Below are 22,256 nucleotides of genomic sequence, written 5' to 3'. Positions count from 1 at the left end.
ATAGTCTTGGTTAAACACAATGAGTCAAAAAGTCATTAGTATGAGAAAGGGACTTACTGGGGGGGGGGTTAGGGCAGATTGTATAAGGGAGACATGGTAGGATGGGGTGAGAGTAATAAAACATACCAGAGTGAGATTGTTAAAAAGCAAGTTTAATAAAAGTTATAAAAATAAGAAAAAGTCTCATGATTCCTCACTAATTTATATAATTTTATTTATCAGTAAAATACTTTAATTTTTAAAAATGTAACAAGAATTTTAGTCCCTGAAGGCAACTTAATTGCCTCTTTCTTAGGAGAACTGGATGACAACGCTTCAAGTATTCTCATGGGAGAAATATCCAAAGCTCGCCCAGTCTGTTTAATTCTCTCAAGATCTCCTTGTATGGCCTCTAAATCCCAACCCAACTCTGTTTGCAGTGTTTTTGAAAAGGACCTCTTGCAGGGCATGACTCAGGGAAGTCATTAACCATGTGAGTGACAATCTATGCCTTGTATGATCTTACGCCTTCTACTTACCTGAAGATTTGCTGTGAAAGTTTAGCTAGCATCAAAGAGAGTTCCACAAAGAAGACTCACATGAGACACTTGTCTACTATCTGTGTATATAATTGTACAGAATAATGAGTTTCATTAAGACAATTTCTATATAATATATATTGCTGATAGTCACTGCTAAGTGATTTACTTTGAATTATTGCTTCTTTATAAATCAGCTCTCTGTACTTCGTAATTTACAGAAATGAAATATGAGTTGTTTAACAAGGGATTGCAGCACATTTTATTTTATCTAAGAGGAGGTAAGTGATTCTTCCGAGGACAAAGAATTTCTCAGAATTCATGTTGATTTGAAACTTGATTCATGCTTGGGTTCTTTCTGCCAGTGTTCTTTCCATTATAAAAGGCAGAGCGCCTATGATAGAATTTTGGCAATATTCTATAGTGGATTTTATGATACTATTTTTCAATATTGCATGTTCTTTGGATTCCCTCAAAACATTTTGGTTCTACCATGTATATGCAGTTAATTCATAAGAGAAATTCATGCCTGTATCTGATATTAATTATATAAAAACAAAATGATATGTTCAAAAGTATTTAAAAAAAATGACAGAGGTGAGAGTGGTCCATGAATGACATAAAGCATATTATGGATATCTCATTGGCTTACTTTATAAATCATGCTTCTTTTCCCCACTAAATACAAGCAAATACAAGGAGATTGATTTGTGGATTTATGTTAAATATATCTTTTCATTTCAGGGGAGTAAAGACAGATAAAAATGAAAATTTGGAATGAAACATTTTTATTCTTTAGTCTTTTTATACAGTCAGACTTTATCCCCCACCTGGTCCACTCTCCACTTGATTCCCTGGTTTTCTACTGGAGGTGGACTACAAGTTTCCTATCCCCACTGTAGAGCATTTCATATAAGGTCCTTCTTGTTGAGTACTAAGAACCTCTTGTGACTCTGGTACAATCTAGAGGGTTCTCCTTGCTCCTACCTCATGAGGTTCCCTGTTTCCATTCTTTCTGATGGCCATCAGGGATTCAGGCCTGTTCTGTCTCTCTGTACCTAATCATGTTCCCATATCCCCTTCCCTATCCCTTTCCCACCCCGATCCCTCCTGCTCTCACCCTCCTGTGATTGCTTTCTTCTCCCTCCCAAGTGGGACTGAGGCATCCCCACTTGGGCCCTTCAGCTTGTTAGCCTTCTTGAGTTCTGTTGATTTTTATTGTGACTATTATGTACATTTTTGGCTAATACCTACTTATTAGTGAGTATATACCAAGCATATCTTTTTGGGACTTAGTTACCTCAGTATGTATTTTATAGATCCATCCATTTGCCTGTGAAACTCATGATGTTCTCTAAGCTGAAAGGGGTCATATTGAATTATGAATTAATAAACTCCAAATTTTATTTTAAAGCTATTTTAATCTCATGTTTACTCTTAGAAATTGTCTTAAATTTTAAATATGGATTTTTTCCTATAGTTCTTGTGTAACTTCTAAAACTGTATTTTTCCTTGCCAATCAAGAATAGTACTAGTCAACACATAGACACAGATACAGACACACCCAGACATACCCAGACACACACACACACACGCACATGCACACACACATGTACACACACACACACACACATGCACACACACACACACACATGCACACATACACATGCACACACACATGCACACACACATGCACACACACACACACTTATGTACAACTCCTTCATTACTAATTTTATCCATTGCTATGCTATTCTATCAATGCTAAAACCATGCTATCTTCAAGTGCAGGATGTACTTGAACTTGATAAAGATTGATGGGAGGGCTGGTAAACAAAAATACTTAATTTGGGGAGGATGTCCTATCAAGGTTTACAGAAGAGAAAGAAAATTTGAAATAGTGTTGTTACTGTACAAGACAAAATTCAAAAAAAATTTTAAAAATTATGAAACTTGGGAATAAACAGATCTGTGTCAAAGACAGTTTACCATTAAGCTATGATTAGTCTGTATCACAATATTAATAAGACAAAGAATGCACAGTAAGAAAATATTGCTTTCATTCTTGTTTTTATCTTGTTTATTTATTCAGTATATATCCTGCTCACTGTCCCTCTTCCTGGTCAGCCCTCCTGCAACACTTTCTCCTTTCTCTCTTCCTTCTCTTTTGAGAAGGTGGGGGCCCCTGCCTATTTCCCTACCTTGTCACATAAAGTCTCTGAGTGGCTGAGTGCATCCTTTCCCACTGGGGTCAGAAGGTGCTGCCCAGCTAGAAGTACATACCCAACAAACAGGCAACAACTCTTGGGGTAGCTCCTCCTCAAGTTGTCTGGACTCACCTGATAACCAAGCTGCACATCTACATAATTGTGGAGGGGTCATAGATACAGCCAATGTATGCTCTTTTGTTGGGGGTTCAGACTCTGAGAGCCCCAAGGATCCAGGTTAACTGACTCTGTTGCCCTTCCTGTGGAGTTCCTTTTTCCTACATGGCTGCAATCCTTCATCCAAGTCTTCCAAAAGAGACTCCAAGCTCCATGCACTGTTTTGCTGTGGGTGTCTTTATCTGTTTGAAACAGCTGCTGGGTGGAGCCTCTCTGAGGACAGCCATGCAAGACTCCTATCTGCAAGCCTAATAGAGTATCATTAATAGTGTCAGGGAATACTATTTGCCCATGTTATGGGTCTCAAGTTGGGGGTTATTGGTTGGCCATTCCCTCAGTCTCTGGTCCATAGTCTGTTCTTGCATTTCTTTAGACAGGGTAAATTTTGGGTTGAAAGTTTTATATGTGGGTCAGTGTCTCTATTGCTCCACTGGGGTTCCTGTCTAACTATAGGAGGTGGTCCCTTCAGGGTCCATATCCCCATGCGATGAGTCACAGTTATGCTAATCCCCATTGATTCTTGGGTGACTCCCCTATGCCAGGTCTCTGTCATGTCTTGGAGGTGCCCCACACCTCCCTGCTCCTGTCAGTTGCAGATTTCCATTCATTCTCATGGCCATCTGGCCATCTCTCCCATCCTTCCCCACACCTGATCCTGATGCATTCCCAACTCCCCAGCCATCCCCTCTCCTACTCAAATCTCTCCCTCCATCTGCCTTCTATGATTACTTTAATCCTCTTTTTATGTGATATTCAAGCATCCTCACTTGCACTTTCCTTCTTGTCTAGCTTCTTGGAGTCTGTGGAGTATAGTGTGGGTGGCTTGTATTTTATGGCAAATATTCATTTATAAGTGAGTACATATCATGCATGTTCTTTTGGATCTCAATTACATCTTTTGGGTACATGCTCAGGAGTGGTATTTCTGGGTCTTGAGGTAGAACCATTACCAGTTTTTTGAGAAACTGACAAATTGATTTCCAAATTGGCTGTACATATTTATCTCCCACTAGCAATGTTTATGAAGCTATAATACAGATTTCAAGGAAAAAATTAATAATAGTATCTATGAATACATATATAGAGACATTATTCTTTGAATAAAGAGAAAGAAACCCCAGAGAGCATAGAAATGATAAATGGCTGAAAATGGGAGGAAATACAAAATGGATAGAAAAGCTTCAAGACTTCAAGACTGACAGGCAAGTGAAGCCCTACACTTTAGTGTTGACCTGGAACTAACCAATGTGAAGTCAAATGACCTAGTCTGATACTAGGCAGTTGTCAGGCTGTGCTCTGCACTCAGCATGTTTCTGTCATATGTGCTTTTATTTACTGACCCCCCCCAGTAATAATTTAAGGTGGTTTTCATGACTGTGACTGGCTTTATTCTGTGGATAGAAAGATGATATTCAGGGGAATGAGCTTGCAATGACTTCTAACTATTAAGCTATAGCTCCAAGTGGATTTTTTCCAGTACTTTAAATTCTTTCCCTGCCTCAACACATAACTCACTCACTCAGTAAATTGTATTTTCTGGTTGAACTCATTCCCACAACTCCAAGTATGCCTCCAAAACTACTTACCCAAGAGTTGAACACTTCAATCAGTTCAGAAGGTATTTATTTAACTATGCACATTCATCATGTACATATGTTAGCTATGGTTAAATTAGTTAGAGATGATGAAGGTGAGATATTATCATAAAATTAAGAGCCTTGTGTTTGTTTATTGTTATGAGACAGGGTTTTATGTATTCCAGGCTTGTCTAAGAGTTTTGCTTTTAATTCATTAAGTATACTTTCACCTGTAATGTAAGGATTACTTTCATCAAGAGTTTTTTTTTCTGCAGTGAGAGTAAACCTTTTGGTGAAAAATATGAAATTATTACTCAGTTACTCACTGTATTATTTGACTGTGTAAACATAAGTACTGAATTTTATGAAAGGTGGCACAAAAATAATTAAAGATTTAGGTTACTGGATTTTATTTAAACTGATTACAAACAGAATTTACAGACACTTGGAATCATTTAGAGGTTGACATAACTGTAAAGCAGATAATGTCAGTTAATAGTTTACTAGCAAGAATAAATTACACAAGTTTTGTGTCTTAGAATTTACATAAACATGATCACCAATCAAGTTTATATGTTTCTAAGAAAAGACAGTAAACACACCATAAAAATGTCCATAACAATTCCTAGGCAAGTGAGCAATATAGAAGTGTCAACTGTTCAGGAGTGATTACTTGTCATAAGATTCAGTCAGAAAATAATTTCTATTAAATTATTAAATGTCAACATTACTACTTTTAAAGTTTCAAAATTCAGTACATTGCCTATTTATTATTCCTCATTTCATAATATAAACACCATATAATTTGAGTATTCCTTTTGCTTATAAAGCCTTCACTTTCTTTGGAGAAGCTTAGGACACAAATCCTTGTTCAATGCTTTCTATACATTAATTTCCAGATTTCAAGTTATTTTTTCATTGTTTTTCTCCTTTGCATCTTATGGCCACAGAGCAGCCAGAGATCTCCAATAACAAACATGAAGAACAGGACAGAAGTGACACAGTTCCTCCTGGTAGGACTCACTGATGACCCAGGGCTGCAGCTTCCCCTGTTTATCACCTTCCTCCTCATTTATACCATCACCGTGGTGGGGAACCTTGGGATGATCCTGTTGATTGTCGTGGACTCTAGGCTCCATAGTCCCATGTACACTTTTCTTGGTAATCTATCACTGGTGGACTTTTGTTATTCTTCAGCTGTTACTCCAACAGTGATGTCTGGGCTTCTTATTGGTAACAACGTCATGTCCTACAATGACTGTGCTGTGCAGATGTTCTGTTTCACTACTTTTGCCAGTGTAGAAAATTACCTGTTAGCCTCAATGGCATATGATCGCTATGTAGCAGTGTGTAAACCTCTACACTACACCACCACCATGACTATGGGTGTGTGCATCTGGCTAGTCATAGGCTGCTATGTCCTAGGCTTTTTAAATGCCTCTATCTACACTGGAGATGCATTCAGTCTATCTTACTGTGAGTCCAATGTGGTCCATCATTTCTTTTGTGATATTCCTGCAGTCATGATTCTCTCTTGTTCTGATAGGCATATTAATGAGATGATTCTGGTTTATGTAGTGAGTTTCAATATATTTTTTGCTATCATAGTCATATGGATATCTTACATGTTCATTTTTATTACTATCCTAAGAATACACACAGCTTCTGGACATCGGAAGGCTGTTTCCACCTGTGCCTCCCACTTCACTGCAGTTTCCATTTTCTATGGGACTGTCATCTTTATGTATTTGCAACCCAGCTCCAGTCATTCCATGGACAAAGCCAAAATTGCATCTGTGTTCTACACTATGGTAATCCCTATGCTGAACCCTATGGTCTACAGTCTGAGGAATAAGGAAGTCAAGAATGCATTATTAAAGTTAAAGAATGCATTCATGTTTTAGAGAGTAAATAATCTGTAGGAAATTTTCATGTCTATTTGCGATATTCTATAATGGATTTATTCTTCTCAGATCCCCTCTATGTATTGAATTACATTTGACAGCCACTCTAAAGTTCTTGAGGTAGTTTCTTCATATATGCAATGTTTGATGTCTCCTAAAACAGGAAATTATAAACCCAGAATGACATACATAATTTGAATTAGAATTAGAATAGCTATCATTTCTGGAGGTCAATATCCCAAAACCCTTATTCAGGGCACTGATATATTGAGGCCAATGAAAATGTAAGTAAAATAAGTAGTTGAAGTCCATGAAATGAATAAATGTCCACAGGTCTCCTACTATGACAAGGATATCCTAAGTTTGTTGAAGTTAAGTATAACATGGCTAATGTTGTGGTTATTTCATGTGTTGATTTGACTCCATTACTAGATGCCCAGTTAGACAGCATGATCTTTCCTGTGAGAGTATCCTCCCAGTAGTCTAATATTGATAAAGTAAATAATTAAAATATGCCCTCATTTAGATGAGTGTCCTTAATCTAATCCAATGAGGTCTCAACTGAATAGAAATTAATTGCAGAAAGGAAAAACAAACTACCTTTATTTTTCCTTCCTCTTCATTCTTTCTTTCCTTCACTCAGTCTACTCTCTCTCCTTTGCTCCTGGACACCAGCTATTCCTACTTTTGCCTATCAGACATACGGATCCAGGCTAGAGTATTGGATCTGCATTGTTCAAAACTCACATTTCCTCTCCTCTCAATCAGGCATTTTTACTCATACTTAACCAGTCACCTTAATTTGTTTCTCTCCAGCTTTCAGATAGTTATTAAATGATTTTCATTCTCCAAATTTACAGGCCAAATATAACCCAAAACTCCTCTTAAATATCCTTGCATCTTGCATATATATATATATATATACATATATATATATATATATGTATATATATATATGTATATATATATATGAAACTCTGTCAATAATTGATTTATTAAAGACCATCTATGAATAAAATAAGTTGGTAATTATAACAATATTTGAAATAGTTTTTTGAGCAATATTGTATTCTTAAAAGTTTATCATTACTTGAATATTTCTCTTTAAGCAAATGTCAAATGTGTATGTTACTAAATGAAAGTGCCTTTAGAGGGTATTTTTTATAAGATACACAAGTCTACTATATCATATTAATTGCAAAACCAGAAAAGTGCATCCATATGTTATTTTGGAAGGATAATTTATAAGTACATGATGAATAATAAAATATATTTTAATTATATCAGAATAGAACTATAAACTTCTGCTTAGATCAACCATGATTACATAAATGGTTGATATGGTCAATTTTAAGTGTTTCATAATAGCTTCTCAGTAAATGTCGTTAAATGGGTAAATAAATCAAGTAAATTTAGAATAAATTGTATAGATATGCCAAACCTTTGAATCACAAGCTATGATGATTAATTGTGCAGAATATGACCTTCTACATCAACATGCCATTTGGGTGTGCATGTACATGTGTCTGTTTGTATTCTGCTCTTTTGAGCATTTTTATTCAATATTCTTACTTGATTCCCATTCTTCATGTAGCAGCAAGTTTTGGCTACACCTCTTTGTGCTCCCAGTAGTTTGCATGTATGTACCTGCCCTGTGAATGAAAGACACACACACATTGGCTTATTTTTAAAATGTCTTGGCTACGTCAAAGGCAGAGCACTTCTAAACCTTTCCCTGCTACACCAGGCTCAATGGGAAAGTGGCCAGTGACCATTTACCTGAAATTTCACATGGCTGGTTGGCTTTATCTCCTGCCTCTACTTTGTCCTATTCTTCCTTCCCATGTCATGGTGATTTTCTCCTTCTTCTTTTTATCCTAGCCTGTGCAACTCTAAGGGTCCCACCCTGTGCCTAGCCATTAGCTGTGGGCAAATGTATTGATTGATTGATCAAAAACCAACTAGGAAGCAGGAACCTTAGTGTTTAGACATACAGATTTTCAATTGAATCAATGTATTAGAACTAATATATTAGATCATTTAAAACCCCATAATTTTACTAGTAATGTCTCATTAATTGGCAAGACTCACCTTGAAAAAGAATCACTTTATAATGCATAAAACACATTAAATACGAACTTTTAAAAGATTTATATGTTGTTATATTTTACCATATATTTTTGTTTATAAACAATACAATTAACTAGGCTTCTTCTACACTTTCACACAGCATACATATACTACCTTATTCAACTAAGAAAACAGAGCAGTCCAATATGCTAATATTAAGATAATGGTCATGCCTGTAAATGTAGCTCATCAGTTAAGGGGTGTAAAGACTCTAGTTTGACTCCTGGATCAAAATTTGGGCAGCTCATTATCTCCTGTAACTTCAGCTCTAGAGGAAATGTTACTCTTTTTTGGTATTCATAGGTATCTGAGCATATGTGATAAAGTCATACATAGATACACACTTATACACATAATTTCAAATGAAGAAAACATTAAGAAATATAATATTCAGATGATATATAGAATGTTCAGACTGGTAAGATTCACACATAATTCAATATACCTTATTTTTGATAAAACACTAGAAATAGGCAGTAGAAAAAAAGCAGTTTTTACCAATGTGCTGGACTAACTGATGTCAGCATGTGGAAGAATAAAAATAGTTCAATGTCCACCACCATGCACAAAACTCAACTCCAAGTGGATTAAGAATCTCATTATAAAACTTGAAACCTGATAAAAGAGAAAATGTGGGGGTAGCCTTAAACACAGTGGCACAGATGACAACTTTCTGAACAGAACAACCATAGTGTAGGGACTAAGATAAAACAATTAACAAATGGGACCTCATGAAGTTGAAAAGTTCTGTGAGAGGATACTTTCAATAGGACAAAATGGTAGCCCATAGGACAGGAAAAGATTTTTCCTAACTCCATTTCTGGAAGAGGGCTAATATCCAAAGTATATACAGAACTCAACAAGACAAATAATTCACACGATATTAACTAACTGGACCACCCAGAGCTTCCAGGGACTAAACCACCAACCAAAGAGTATAAATGAAGGGAGCCAGGACTCCAGATACATATATGTAGCAGAGGATGGCCTTATCTGACATCAATGGGAGTGGAGGGAGGCTTGATGTCCCAGTGTGGGTGGATGCTAGAGGGTTTAGGCAGGAGTGGGTGAATGGGTGGGGAAAAAAGGGAAGGGGAGAGGGAGAAGGGGATGGGGAGTTTATGGAGGGGTAACTGGAAGGAGGATATCATTTGAAATGTCAATGAATAAAATGACTAATAAAGAAAAAATGGAGTACAGATATAAACAAGGAATTCTCAAGAGAAGACTATTCCAAATAGCCAAAAAAAAAACACTGAAAGTGATGTTCAACATTCTTAGCCACCAGGGAAAGGCAAATCAAAACAAATTTGAGATTTCATTTTATACCTCTTAGATCAAAACCACAAGTGACAGCTAATTCTAGTGAGGATGTGGAGCAAGGGGAACATTCCCTCACTGTTAGTATGTTGCTGAGAGCAAACATATATGACCACTTTGGAAATAAATATGGCCATTTTCTCAGAAAATTGGTGATTGACTACCTCAAGAGCTAGCTATGCCACTCCTAGCTATACAAAGAATGTTCCATCCTACCAGAAGGACACTTGTTCAACTATGTTTATAGCTGCTTTATTCATAATAACCAGAAAGTGGTAACAAACAAGATGTTCTTCAAATGAAAAATGGGTAAAGAAAATGATACATTTACACAATGGAATATTACTCAGCAGTTTAAAATTGCATCATTGGATATGCAACTGCAAGTGGATGATAGAAGATAAAAAATCATCAGTGAGATAACTCTGACACAAAACACAAACATGGTATATACTCATAAGTAGACATTAGGTTAAAGTAAAGGATAATCATGTTACATTACATAGACCAAGAGAGGCTAAGTAACAAGCAGGGTTCATGGAAGGATGCAAGGTTCCCCATGGCAAGGAGAAATAAATTTCATGGGTGGTATGGTGGTGTTTGTGTGAATTGGAACAGGAGGGATTAGATAGGAGGATGGAGGAAGAGGGACAGCTGGAATTGCGGTCCACTTTGGTAACAAGGTAAAAACCTAGTGCAGTGCAAACTCCTTGGAATCAATAAGGGTGACCCTAGTAAAGACTCCCTATAATAGGGTATATGGAGCCCAAACCAGACATCATCTGTAACCAGCAAGGCTTCCAATGGAGGGATTTGTACACCAACTCTGCCACAAAACCTTTGACCTACATTTGTCTTTCCTACAAGATGTGCTTTGGTAAAGGTGACATAGACATTGTGGAACTGGCCAACCAATGACTAGTTCAACTTGAGGCCTATGCAATGAGAGGAAGCCACTGCCTGGCAGTTTAGAAGTATATTGAATAGTGCTCAAGGAGTTCAGTAGTACATAAAATCTACCCCCAAAATGTCATTTCCATGTGTTATTTGTCATTTTCTCTAATAAATAATAAGTCTAGACATTCTTGTATGTTATTTGTACCTGTTAGGCCTGGGCACCCCATATTAGCATAAACTTAATTTAAACTAGTTGTAACTCATGAATCTCTGTGATAGCCTCTATCTTCTTCAAGAAGAATCTTCTTTATGAGGATTGAGAAATAGTTATCTTTTGATATATTGATAATTATTTAGAATAGACTTGGAAGCTATACTGATTTAGAAAAATAGGAATAGTGAGTTATCATATGAGCCTATGATCGCTTTAGCCACAATTTCTCAACTGGATTTACAGTATCAGTCCTAAGTTGCCTTCTAATGAATATGACTTATGTCTACTCATTGTTGATTGTTCCTAAGGCATTACTGTCTCCATAAAAACATTGCAAAAATCTTCCTGTTGTTCTCCCTATTCAGCTTCTGATACTATGTAAGCTTGTCCTTAATGGGGAGGCTTCCAGGTCAACATCACCATCATTTCTCCAAGTCCTGTGTCTTCATCGATATGGCCTTACTTTCACATTCCATGAGAAAACACTATCCTGTATTATTTGGGCATCTTTTAGAATCCCTAGTGTATAACTGAAAGAGAGGTTACCTATGTCTGGCACTCTTGTTTTTATTAAATAGTTCATCCAGAGGGGAACATTATTACTCAATATGGCATAACTCCATTTAAAATGAATGCACTCTATTTTATGGCTAATATTGACTTATAAGAATGTACAGACCATGCATGCTCTTCTGGGACTGGGTAACCTCACTCAGCATGATATTCTGAAGTTTCATCCATTTGCCTGCCTAATTTGTAATGTCTTTGTTTTTTAACAGCTTCCATTTTAACACTTCCATTGTGTAGATGTACCCACATTTTCTTTATCCATATCTGAAGGACATCTAGGTTGTGTTTTGTTTCTGGCTATTATGAATAAAGCTTCTATAAAGATAGTTGAACACATAACTTTGTGGAATGTTTGAACTTATTTGGGTACATGCCCAGAAGTGGCATATCTGGGGTTTGAGGTAGAATTATTCACAGTTTTCTGAGAAATTGGCAAATTGATTTCCAAAGTGGTTGTACAAGTTTGCACTCCCACTAGCAATGGAGGAGTTTTCTCCTTACTCCACATTTTCATCAGCATGTTCTATCACTTGAGTTTTTGTTCTTAGTCATTCTGTCTGTTGTAAGATGGAATCTCAGAGTTGTTTTGATTTGAATTTCCATGATGAGTAAGGACTTTGAACTTTTCTTTAAGTGCTTCTCAGCCATTTGAGATTCCTCTGTTGAGAATTCCCTGCTTAGCTCTGTGCTTCATTTTTTAATTGGGTTATTTGGGATGTTGCTGTTTCAGACCTAAGGAAGTCAAATAAGAAAGAAAGCACAAATGTGAATGCATGATTCTCACTAGGAGGGGGAATAAAATACTCATAAGAGGAAGATGGAGAAAGGGACTGTGTGGTAAAGGGGAATGGGTAGGTTCAGGATCAGGTGTGGGGAGGAACAGAAGAGATGGTCAGATAGTCATGAGAGTGAATGGAAATCTGCAACTGACTGGAGTAGGAAAGTAGAAGGCATATCTAGGAAGTGAAAGAGAACTGGGATAAGGTAGACATCCAAATATCAATGGTGGTGTCCTCAGCTATGACTCACAGCATTAGGGATATAAAACCTGAAGAGTCACCTCCTATAACCAGGTAGGAACTCCAATGGAGTGATATGGATACAAAGCCAAACTTTTGAACCCAAATTTATCCTGTCTACAAAAACTATCAGGTTTGGGAATCGAACATATACTGAGGAAACGGTCAACCAATGGTGGGTCCAACTTGACACTCATCTCATTGGCAAGCTCCATTCTCTTACACTATTAATGATATCCTGTTATGCTTGCAGACATGATTCGATAATGACCCTATGTGAGGTTCTACCCAGCATTTGACTCAGCCACATGTAGACACTTATAGCCCAATACTGAATTGAACTTGGGAACTCTTATAAAAGAACAAGAGGAAGGATTGCAGCTCTTAAATGGATAGGAACTTGACAAGAAGACCCACAGAGAGTCAACTAACCTGAACTTTTGGGGCTCTCAGAGACTGAACCACAAACCAAAGAACATATAAAGTCTGACCAAGTCCTTCCTGCATATATCTAGCTGATTTGCAGCTTGGTCTTCTTGTTGGTCCCAAACAAATGGAGCGGGGGCTATACCAAGAGCTATTGCCTGTCTTTGGGATATGTTCTTTGTCTGGCCTCAGCGGGATAGGATGAGCCTAGCCTTGCAGAAACTTGATGTGCCAGGTTTGGGGAATACCCAAGGGACCCCACCCCCTCAGAAAAGAAGAGGAGGGGGATGAGAGAAAGGGCTGTGGAAAGTGGTAACCTATAGGGGGCAGTGAAGGACATGTAAAGTGAGTAAGTAAAGAAGAAAATAAAAATAATAAAAAATTAAAAAGAATGTGAGAAATGGATCTATAGAAAACAAAGGGTAGTTACAAGGGTTCAGATTGTAAGCCTGACCCAAGCTAGAGTCTCAATTGAGAAAATGCCTCCATAAGATTGTTGCAAAGACAAGCCTATCTGTATTTGCTTGATTATTGATGGATGTGGAAGAGTTCATACAAATACATGTAGTGCTAGTTTTAGGAAGGTAGTCCAGAGGTGTATCAGAAAATGAACTGACAAGACAACAAGAGAAATCTGGGTATATTTTTTTCCCATGGTCTCTCCCTCTATTTCTGATTGTGTCCTTGCCTTGGATTTCTACCCTAAATACATTCAATAATGAAATATGAAGTTTAAGCACAAGTGAAATAAACATTTTCCTCCCCCCTAGTTGGTTTAGGTCTTGATGTTTTATCACAGAAATAAAAAAAATTAAGACATACATAGAAAGAAGACATACATAGAATGTAATGTACCATTATGTTTAAACTAAGTTTTGAAAATTAAAAAAAAGAGTACACAAGAGTAGGCAGCTGAGAGACAAGATCTCCACATATTTAAAATAACCCTTGAAATCAGATGTGGTGGTCATGCCATATTATGAGTCTTGTGAGGTATCCACCAGTGAAGTTGCTTGCACATGTGTTTAAGACAATAGAAAGTCTTTATTATCCATCTGGATATTAGAGTGGGTGTTCAAGATATCAGTGTAGCTCAAAGCCTTTACCAGGATGAACATTTATGTACAATAACCATATCTTGAGTTGACAAGCTTCAATTAACAAGAACAGTTTATCAGAAGTGGATATACAGAAGCCGAAAAGATAGGTTAGTGCATTTATAGGTTTCCCAGAACTATACATTTTGATAGATTACACTTTGTTTTCATTTTGGCTGGTGGTGCTGTCTGTGTTGCTGAATTTTATGGGCTGAATGGTACTCCATCATGTAGTGAGATATGGTAAGAGATAGGGACATGTTACAATGGATGAACTAATAATTACACATTTAAAACAGTAACTTTTATTGTATTTATTTTCAGGTAAAAAATATAGTCACAGTAACATTAGAGATAAAAAAGTTGAGAAAATAAATTGTTGCCAAAAAGGCAGTTAAATTACTACAAATAAAGCCAAAGAATGCAGACAGGCAACAGAAGAAGGACAATCACAGGACTGACTTCCCAGAGAGTGTGTAGAGATTGGTATATTTTTTTTAAAAATCATTTTATTCATTTGCCTTTAAATGATATCCCCCTTCCTGGTTTTCAGTTCACAACAGCCTTTCCTTTCCCTGCTCCCCTTTGCCTTTTTGTGGGTGCTTTTCTACCCATCCACCCACTCCTACCTAACCACTCTAGCATCCTCCTACACTGGGGTATCAAGCCTCTACAGGACCAAGGGCCTTCCCTCCCATTGAGGCCAAATTAGGCAGTAACCAGCTACATATGTAGCTGGTGCCATGAATCCCCTGATTTATACTCTTTGGTTGATAATTTAGTCCCTGGAAGCTCTGGGTGATCCAGTTAGTTGATATTGTTCTACCTATGGGGTTGCAATACCCTTCAGCTCCTTCAGTCCTTCCCCTGGCTCTTCAGTTGGGGTCCCTGGGCTCAGTCTGATGGTTGGCTGTGAGTATTTGCAGGTGCTGGCAGAACCTCTCAGGTGACAGCCATACCAGGCTCCTATCATCAAGCACTTCTTGACAGCAGCAATAGTGTCTGGATTTGTTGTCTGCAGATGTGATGGGTCCCCAGATGGGGGCAGTATCTAGATGACCTTTCCTTCAGTCTCTGTCCATTATTTTGTCCCCATCTTTCATTTGGACAGGAACATTGAGAAAAATCTTGAGATGGGAGGGTAGTCCCATCCCTCAACTGTGGGACATACCTCTCTACTGAGGGTACTCTCTACAGGTTCTCTGTCCACTTTGTTGGGTATTTCAGCTAAAGTCATCCCTGTTGGGTCCTAGGAGCCTCTCACTTCCCTGGCATCTGGAACTTTTTGCCAATGAACCTGTTTGAAAATATGTCCTTTACAACTATGAGAAATAACATGCTTTAATCTTAATTTTACAGGCTTGTGATAGTTTATTGCAATGAAAAGAAAACAAAAAGTCTTTCTGTATTAAACATTTAGTTTTCAGATTGATATATAGCTATAGCATGACCTGATTTATTTTAATGTGTGTGTTCTATGCTTCTATTAATGGAAAATATAGATAGAATCTTGGAAAAGAACTTAGTCTTTAAAGTTCTTACTTTGAAAATAGGATAATCTGAGTTTTATTCTATCCACCAATGAAAGCATTCCTACTCCATCCCCACACCATGTAAATTTTGCTTTGAAATAAATGTAAAACATTAAATAAAATCACAATCAATAATTATTCAGAGTTGTGGAACACATAGCCATAGAAGAAAGAGGCCATAAAGTTGAAAGAGATATATGTGGGTGGAGAGGGGAGAGGTTAGAGAAAGAATATGGAAGTGATAAATGATTTAATTATACACAGTAATCTCAAAAAACAAAAAAAAATATTAAGCTAGGGAAATATATATATATATAGGTAGATTTATGGGACTTATTGGTCAAAGATACTATCACACTGTTTTAAAAATATATTGATAGAATCTGAGGAAAGACTTCCAAGTTACAAACTCAGGTACTTCTGTGGCTCCCTCTCCAGATGGGGTCCTGCGAGGATTTCTGACTTAGCTGAGGACAGGGTGCAAACGGCAGCTGCCTCTGTCCATGAGCGGTCCCGGAGGGATAGAGTGCAGACAGGGAGAATCCGCTGCTGCCTCTGCTGTCAATCGCGTCTCAGTGGCAGGCAGGGGAAAAGTGCTACAGTTCTTTGAAAAGTATTACAACTCTTTGCCCTGGTGAGGCACCACCTGGCTGGCAAAGCGAGGGAGGGACTGTGACAGAAGCTCTCAGACAACGGGATGAATCTCACACACCTTTACTTCTGAGTTTGGCCCATACATATAGCTTTGGGGTTGGTTAAGGTCTGGCAGCAGGTAACCCCTATTGGCTGGGTCTGAGAGCTTGGGAATGCCTCATCTGCATGATGGTCCTACATGACCGATGACCATGAGCCTCTCTGTGGATGTGACTGTTGAGTGCTGAAGCTGAGAGAGTCAGAGGCCTAGGAAGAGCTTGAACACCTTCTGTCCCAGTGGTTATCTAGGGGTCCGGGGTTCTAAAGCTCATTCTACCAGGCATCAGGCTTTTTCTCATAGTTCACTTCCCTACACACTTGTGCATGCATGTGCACACACACACACACACACAAACACACACACACATATGCTACACACATATGTACCCATCTACACATGAAAACCTATATACACTAATACACCAATTCATGAGCACATAATTTGAAAAGATACAGATGATGTGTTCAGTTTAGTTCCCATTGTCATTCATCTGGTCATTTTTCTAATTATTAGTTTCTAGTTTACAAATGATATTAAGAATGAAAAGAATGACTTCCAAAAAGGAATGATAACTTTCCTTCTTGAAACTGTAGGCCACCATTCTTTGAATCCCATTGTAGAGCTTTGAACTCTAGTTCAATGTATTTCACAGAACTCCTCAAAAACAATTTACAAAAGCCATCTGATATTAACAATATTGAAGGAAGACGTATCTTTAAGCATTCTTTTTCTCAAGCTTTAGAACTGCCTGTCACTTTCTAGAAAACTCATTCTGTACACACAGTAAGAATTTATGTAAAATTCATCTCTCTGCTTCCTGACTGTGAGTACAACATAACCAGCTGCCTCATGCTCCTGCTGCTGTGCCTTAACTATCGTGATGGACTGGACCCTCAAAGTATGAGCCAGAACCAACCCTCCATCCCCAAACTTACCTGTGTCAGCAAGTTACCACCTGTCCTATCTCTCTGGGTCTCACCACACTCACATAAATGAGATGACATTGTGACTGACTGCATGGGCACTGAAAAGAGAGCCAATGAGGTAGTATTGAAGGTGTGGAGACATCAGAGTTGGGACTCTGGAGCTGGGCAGGGCAAGTTTCTCAAGCATTTTGTTGCAACAATCAGGAAGGCCATGTACAAAGGCACCAAGTTCAGATGGGTGATCCATCCTGAGCATTTGGTCTGGCTGCCCCCTTAGAGACAACAACCCCTCTCCTAGGCAAGAGAAAACAATGGAGAATGTGGGAAGAGGCTGTTCCAGGAAGGGGCTGCTAGAGAGGGAAGAAGACAGGAATGTCCTCCCTGTTAATGTCAATGACTCCATGGTGATCAGAGACAGCAAAAGTTCGGGAGTCAAAGGTGTGGCTAATGTCTCTTCAAAATGGTAAATGCTGAAGCCTTCAGGACAACCCTTAAAACTGTGGAAAAGAACTCTAAAAGGATGAGTTTGAAAATACATAATTTCCCTACTGTGCAAAAGAGGATTCAATCTGAATGATATGAGGGGCTTCACAAATCTAAAGGAACAAAAGCAGGTGCGATGTGAGCCAACTTGTCAGAAAGATACTAACAAAAGAGATTTAGGAGGTAAGTGGTGATCACAGGAGATCACACCCAGCTAAGTTTTTCTGTTTGTGCTTATAAGGGTTTGGGCCCACGATTTGACTTCTAGTCGTTTGTTTTTTTCACTTCTCCCAGACACCCCTTCTCTCAGAACCCACCTTCAAGCAGAGGCTGGTTCTTGGCACCTATCTCTCCTGGAAGACTCTGCAGCTGTCACATCTAGAGATCATCCTAGAGGAGGCTCAGGTTCCTGGCTTCTACCACTGCATCAGAAGCTGGATCTACCTCAGGCATCCACCACTGCTTCTGTCTTTCCTGTGCCTTCAGATCTTGCAGTCGGCACTTTTTTCTGAGTTTCTTGTTGAAGGTCAACCTGAGCCCTGGTATCTCTTCAGGCCCTTGGAAGCTCATGTTCTCTCTCCAAATATTATACAATGTCATTTGTGACTCGGTTGTATTCAGAATGCCTCTTCCTTTACTCTTGGTGTTACACATGGTGGCGAGGACTGTCCCCAGCGGGGACCAGTGTCAGTCCCAGGTGCCCACCTGGGTTACAATGACTACAGACTCTAGTTTGTACACACTGAACTCTGGTTGTGAGCTCTCCCCCTGCCTCAGTGCCATGCTCTGGGTCACGGCTTCTTCCATTAGTCTTGGCTCTTGAGTTCCGCACTCTAAGGCACCAGTCACAGAAGGTCTGTTCAGGTCTCACAAGTGAGACTCATTTTCAGCCTTTGTCTCCTCTACCTGTATCTTCTTGGCCTCTGTGGCATTGATTGGAACTTAGCTTTACTCTCTAGTTGAAGACAATTAGTACTTGCAAGTCCCCATTTGTATTATCTCCCTTAAATCTAACAGCATCCTCATCAGATGGTTGTGTTAGTGTTACTGAGACACACTGTCCAGGGTAAATGTAGGCCTGGTGTGGAGAGATTGCCTAAACCCACAAGACAGTGCGGAGAGTAATGATGGTTTTAAAAACTTAATATTTTTTTCGAGACAGGGTTTCACTATATAGTTTTGGGTTTCCTTTAGACCAGGGTAGCTTTTTAACTCACAGAGATCTGTCCATGTCTGTCTCCTGAGTGTTGGGATTAAAGAAATGCACCAGCAAAAAAAATTATGTAAAAGTAACTAGTTCCAATGCATAAGAGGCACATTGAATTATTGTGATCTAATAATTCATTTAAACAATTCACGTAATTCTAGTATGCTTCTGTGACCTGTGCTCTGAACTCTTACTTCACTGGTAATATGTGGCTCTTGCTTATCCCCTGTTTAAAAAATACTATATAAATCTTCACTCATCAATAAAAGCAAGAGTCGAAAAAGGTCATTGAAACATAAGGCAAAGTTTCAAAATGTGGCAGCACAGAAAAATGCATATGAAACATTTCTTTTAGAGCTGTCAGTTATCAAATACATAAATGTATGCTGATGAATAAGTTTGAACATATTGTCTACATTTTACTGATATTAAGATTACACTTAAGGAGTCACTAATTAAAAGAGTACATAAATATACCTCACAGGGGAGGTGTCAAGAAGGCAAAAATTTCCTCATAAGCTACTGAATTCAATATAGTTAATTTTTCTATACCTCTATACCTTAGATGTACCAAAAATTGAGGATCCATTCTGGAATTTAATTGCATGTATCAGAAAAATGATAAATATTATTTATCCTACAACATTAAAAATAAATCATTACAGGCTATTTTGCCACTGAAAAACTTTTGTGAATGCACTCTTGAAAGTAGACCAGAGGGTTCAGCATAGGGATGATCATGGTGTAGAACACAGAGGCAATTTTGTCAGTGTCCATGGAGTGACTGGAGCTGGGCTGCAAATACATGAATATGATTGTCCCATAGAAAATTGGCACTGCAGTGAAGTGTGAGGCACAAGTGGATACAGTCTTTCCATATCCAGCACTTGAGTTCATTTGAAAGATTGTGACAAAAATGAGTATGTAGGATATACAAATAACTAAGAGAGCAAAAAATATATTGAAGCTGCCTACATAAACAAGAACTAGCTCACTGACATGTCTGTCAGAGCAAGAGAGAACCTGACTGCTGGAATATCACAGAAGTGATGGACCACATGAAACCTACAGAAGGAAAGACTGAAAGTGTCCCCAGTGTGAATGGAGTCATTCAGGAAACCACAGGCGTAGGAACCTACAGAAAGACAGACACACACATTTGTAGTCATAGTGGTGGCGTAGTGCAAGGGCTTACACACTACTGCATAGCAATCATAAGCCATTAATGCCAAGCGGTAATTTCCCACAGTAGCAAAGACTACAAAAAAGAACATTTAGACAACAGTCATTATAGGAAATGATCTTGTTTCCTATTAGTAGCCCAGTCATAACTGTGGATGTGACAGCTGAGGAGTAACAAAAATCAATGAAGGACAGGTTACCTAGAAAATAGTACAAAGGTGTGTGGAGATGAAAGTCTAGGGCAATCATCAGGATCATCCCCAGGGTTTCCAATAGGGTGATGATATAGATGAGGAGAAAGAGCGTGAAGAGGGGAAGCTGTAATCCTGGGTGATTGGTGAGTCCCAGCAGCAGAAACTTTGTCACTTTTGTATTATTCTCCATCAGAATCATCTTTCAATCATTAGGATTTCTCAGCTATTGGAAAAGAGAAACATGATGATAAAGAAGTTGAGCTAAAATAGAAATTCATAAGTGTGGACATGTGACTTGTTTGAGCAATAATGGGTACCTTGAAATTGTGTAGAAGATAGATTTTACCTAAACCAAATTTAACTTATTAGGAATATAGAGGGTTGTATATGCCAAAATTAACAGATTATTAATGGATTTTCTACCTAACGTCAATGTTTTGTAGTTCATATAGTTAAGTAACTGAGATTATTTAATAATGTGATAAGAGTGATGTGTAAATGATTTCCAGTTCAATTCTGAGCTCAGTGAAAACTCACTTTCTCTTTTGTGTTGTTTCCAATGACTTCTGTAGAATAGAACTTTATATGTATATTCCATGTATCCTCTTAATTATATTAGAATTCAGTGATTGTTTTCACTTCAGTTATGGAGCACAAAAGGTTCAGTAATTTATTCATATTTCAAGTATAAAATGCCAGTCTTTGCTTTGGGTCCTTGATTTTATTTAACCCATGCTGATTCCCAAGTACGAGACTCCAAGTAGAATTTTAGATTAATTGAATATAAGATAAAATAAAAGTATATTTGTACCTTAGCGTAAACTCAGCATTCCAGATTTTTATTTCTATGTCTAAGCATATGTTCCGTGTTCAATCTTTTGTCCTGGAAAACAATGACTTAGACAATTGTGTCCTGTAAAATAAGTACTGTGGCTTGAATTTCAAGAGAAGGAATGAGGAGAACATTTGTGGGATATGGTGGCTGGGAAGAGGGGCAGTGAGAAGGATATAAGTAAATAAATAAAAAAATAAAAATATAAAGCCTTGCTTTCTTAAAATCCATTCTTTGTCTCATGACTATTGTGATATAGGCTACTCACAGATTAGTGACAAACTGTCTGCAACATAGATTTCTTTCCAAGTTTCATAATATTTAAATTTTATTTGAATCTGGCCTTGTACAGCAAAAACAAAAAATTCTTTCTCTTCTTAAAACCTTTGTAAGCCATCCTCCCCTAATTAAGCACTTCTGATTACCATTCCTCCTTTCAATTTTTAACAAGTTCAACTGCTGCCTGCTTTTGAGGATATCAGGCTGCCAACTTTAACACATGTGGACAATTTTAGCATTTGATTCAATTAATAATGAGGGAGTTGTGTAAAAGTGTCTGTCTCTCTTTGCATGTATGTGTGTGTGTGTGTGTGTGTGTGTGTGTGTGTGTATGCCTGTGTCTTTTAATCAAGAGTGCAGATTTAAAAGCTTAAGCCATTTCCTCATAGAAGCAGGGGGAGGAGGGATGAGATTGTGTGTTTCAGGGGCAGAAAAACTGTGAAAGGGGATAACATTTGAAATGTAAATAAAGAAAATATGCAATAAAAAAGCAACTTCCTAAGAGTAAGCATGAGATTAAAATAGCTTTGAAATGAACTTTGGAGTTTATTAATTCATAATTCAATGACCTCTTTTAACTTCGCATAGTCACATTCCACATTTTGCATTTTTATCAGTTTCACCTCCCCTGCAAAAAAAGATATATCTAACATAAACCACAAGTCAGTCTGCTTGCATTTGTCTATATTTAGTCGGACATAGGACAATGATTTACAAAATAAACTAATGAAGTCTCTATGGTATACATTATAGCATTCATGAACCACTCTCACCTCAATGCTTTTTAAAAAAATACTTTTCGAACAGGCTTTGTATGAATTTCTGTTTTCAATCAAATGCATACCTAATGTAGAAGCAAAGCATTTCTAGA

At 37.9% G+C, this 22,256-nt stretch overlaps 1 protein-coding gene and 1 pseudogene across 1 annotated transcript; one reads left to right on the top strand and one right to left on the bottom strand.

The window, feature by feature from the left end:
* Positions 1-5,453: 5,453 nt before the first annotated feature.
* Positions 5,454-8,154, top strand: LOC114623414 (olfactory receptor 5B3-like). The gene is made up of 2 exons (XM_028770077.1): positions 5,454-6,359; positions 8,089-8,154. The coding sequence occupies exons 1-2, from the start codon at positions 5,457-5,459 to the stop codon at positions 8,152-8,154; spliced, it is 969 nt and encodes a 322-aa protein (XP_028625910.1). The 5' UTR covers positions 5,454-5,456.
* An 11,403-nt stretch (positions 8,155-19,557) lies between these two features.
* LOC114623465 lies at positions 19,558-20,473 on the bottom strand (annotated as a pseudogene).
* Between the last annotated feature and the right edge of the window lie 1,783 nt (positions 20,474-22,256).

Source organism: Grammomys surdaster, unplaced genomic scaffold (genome assembly GCF_004785775.1).
Source record: "Grammomys surdaster isolate TR1022 unplaced genomic scaffold, NIH_TR_1.0 198, whole genome shotgun sequence".
NCBI lineage: Eukaryota > Metazoa > Chordata > Mammalia > Rodentia > Muridae > Grammomys > Grammomys surdaster.
The sequence above is the reverse complement of the archived record's forward strand: the minus strand, read 5'-3'. Positions and strand labels throughout refer to the sequence as shown.

Excerpts from the sequence above, each read along its gene's own strand:
- LOC114623414 (XM_028770077.1), top strand. The coding sequence starts at position 5,457 with ATGAAGAACAGGACAGAAGTGACACAGTTCCTCCTGGTAGGACTCACT. Across the intron at positions 6,360-8,088 it reads TCAAGAATGCATTATTAAAG|GTCAAAGGCAGAGCACTTCT; the intron begins TTAAAGAATGCA and ends TGTCTTGGCTAC.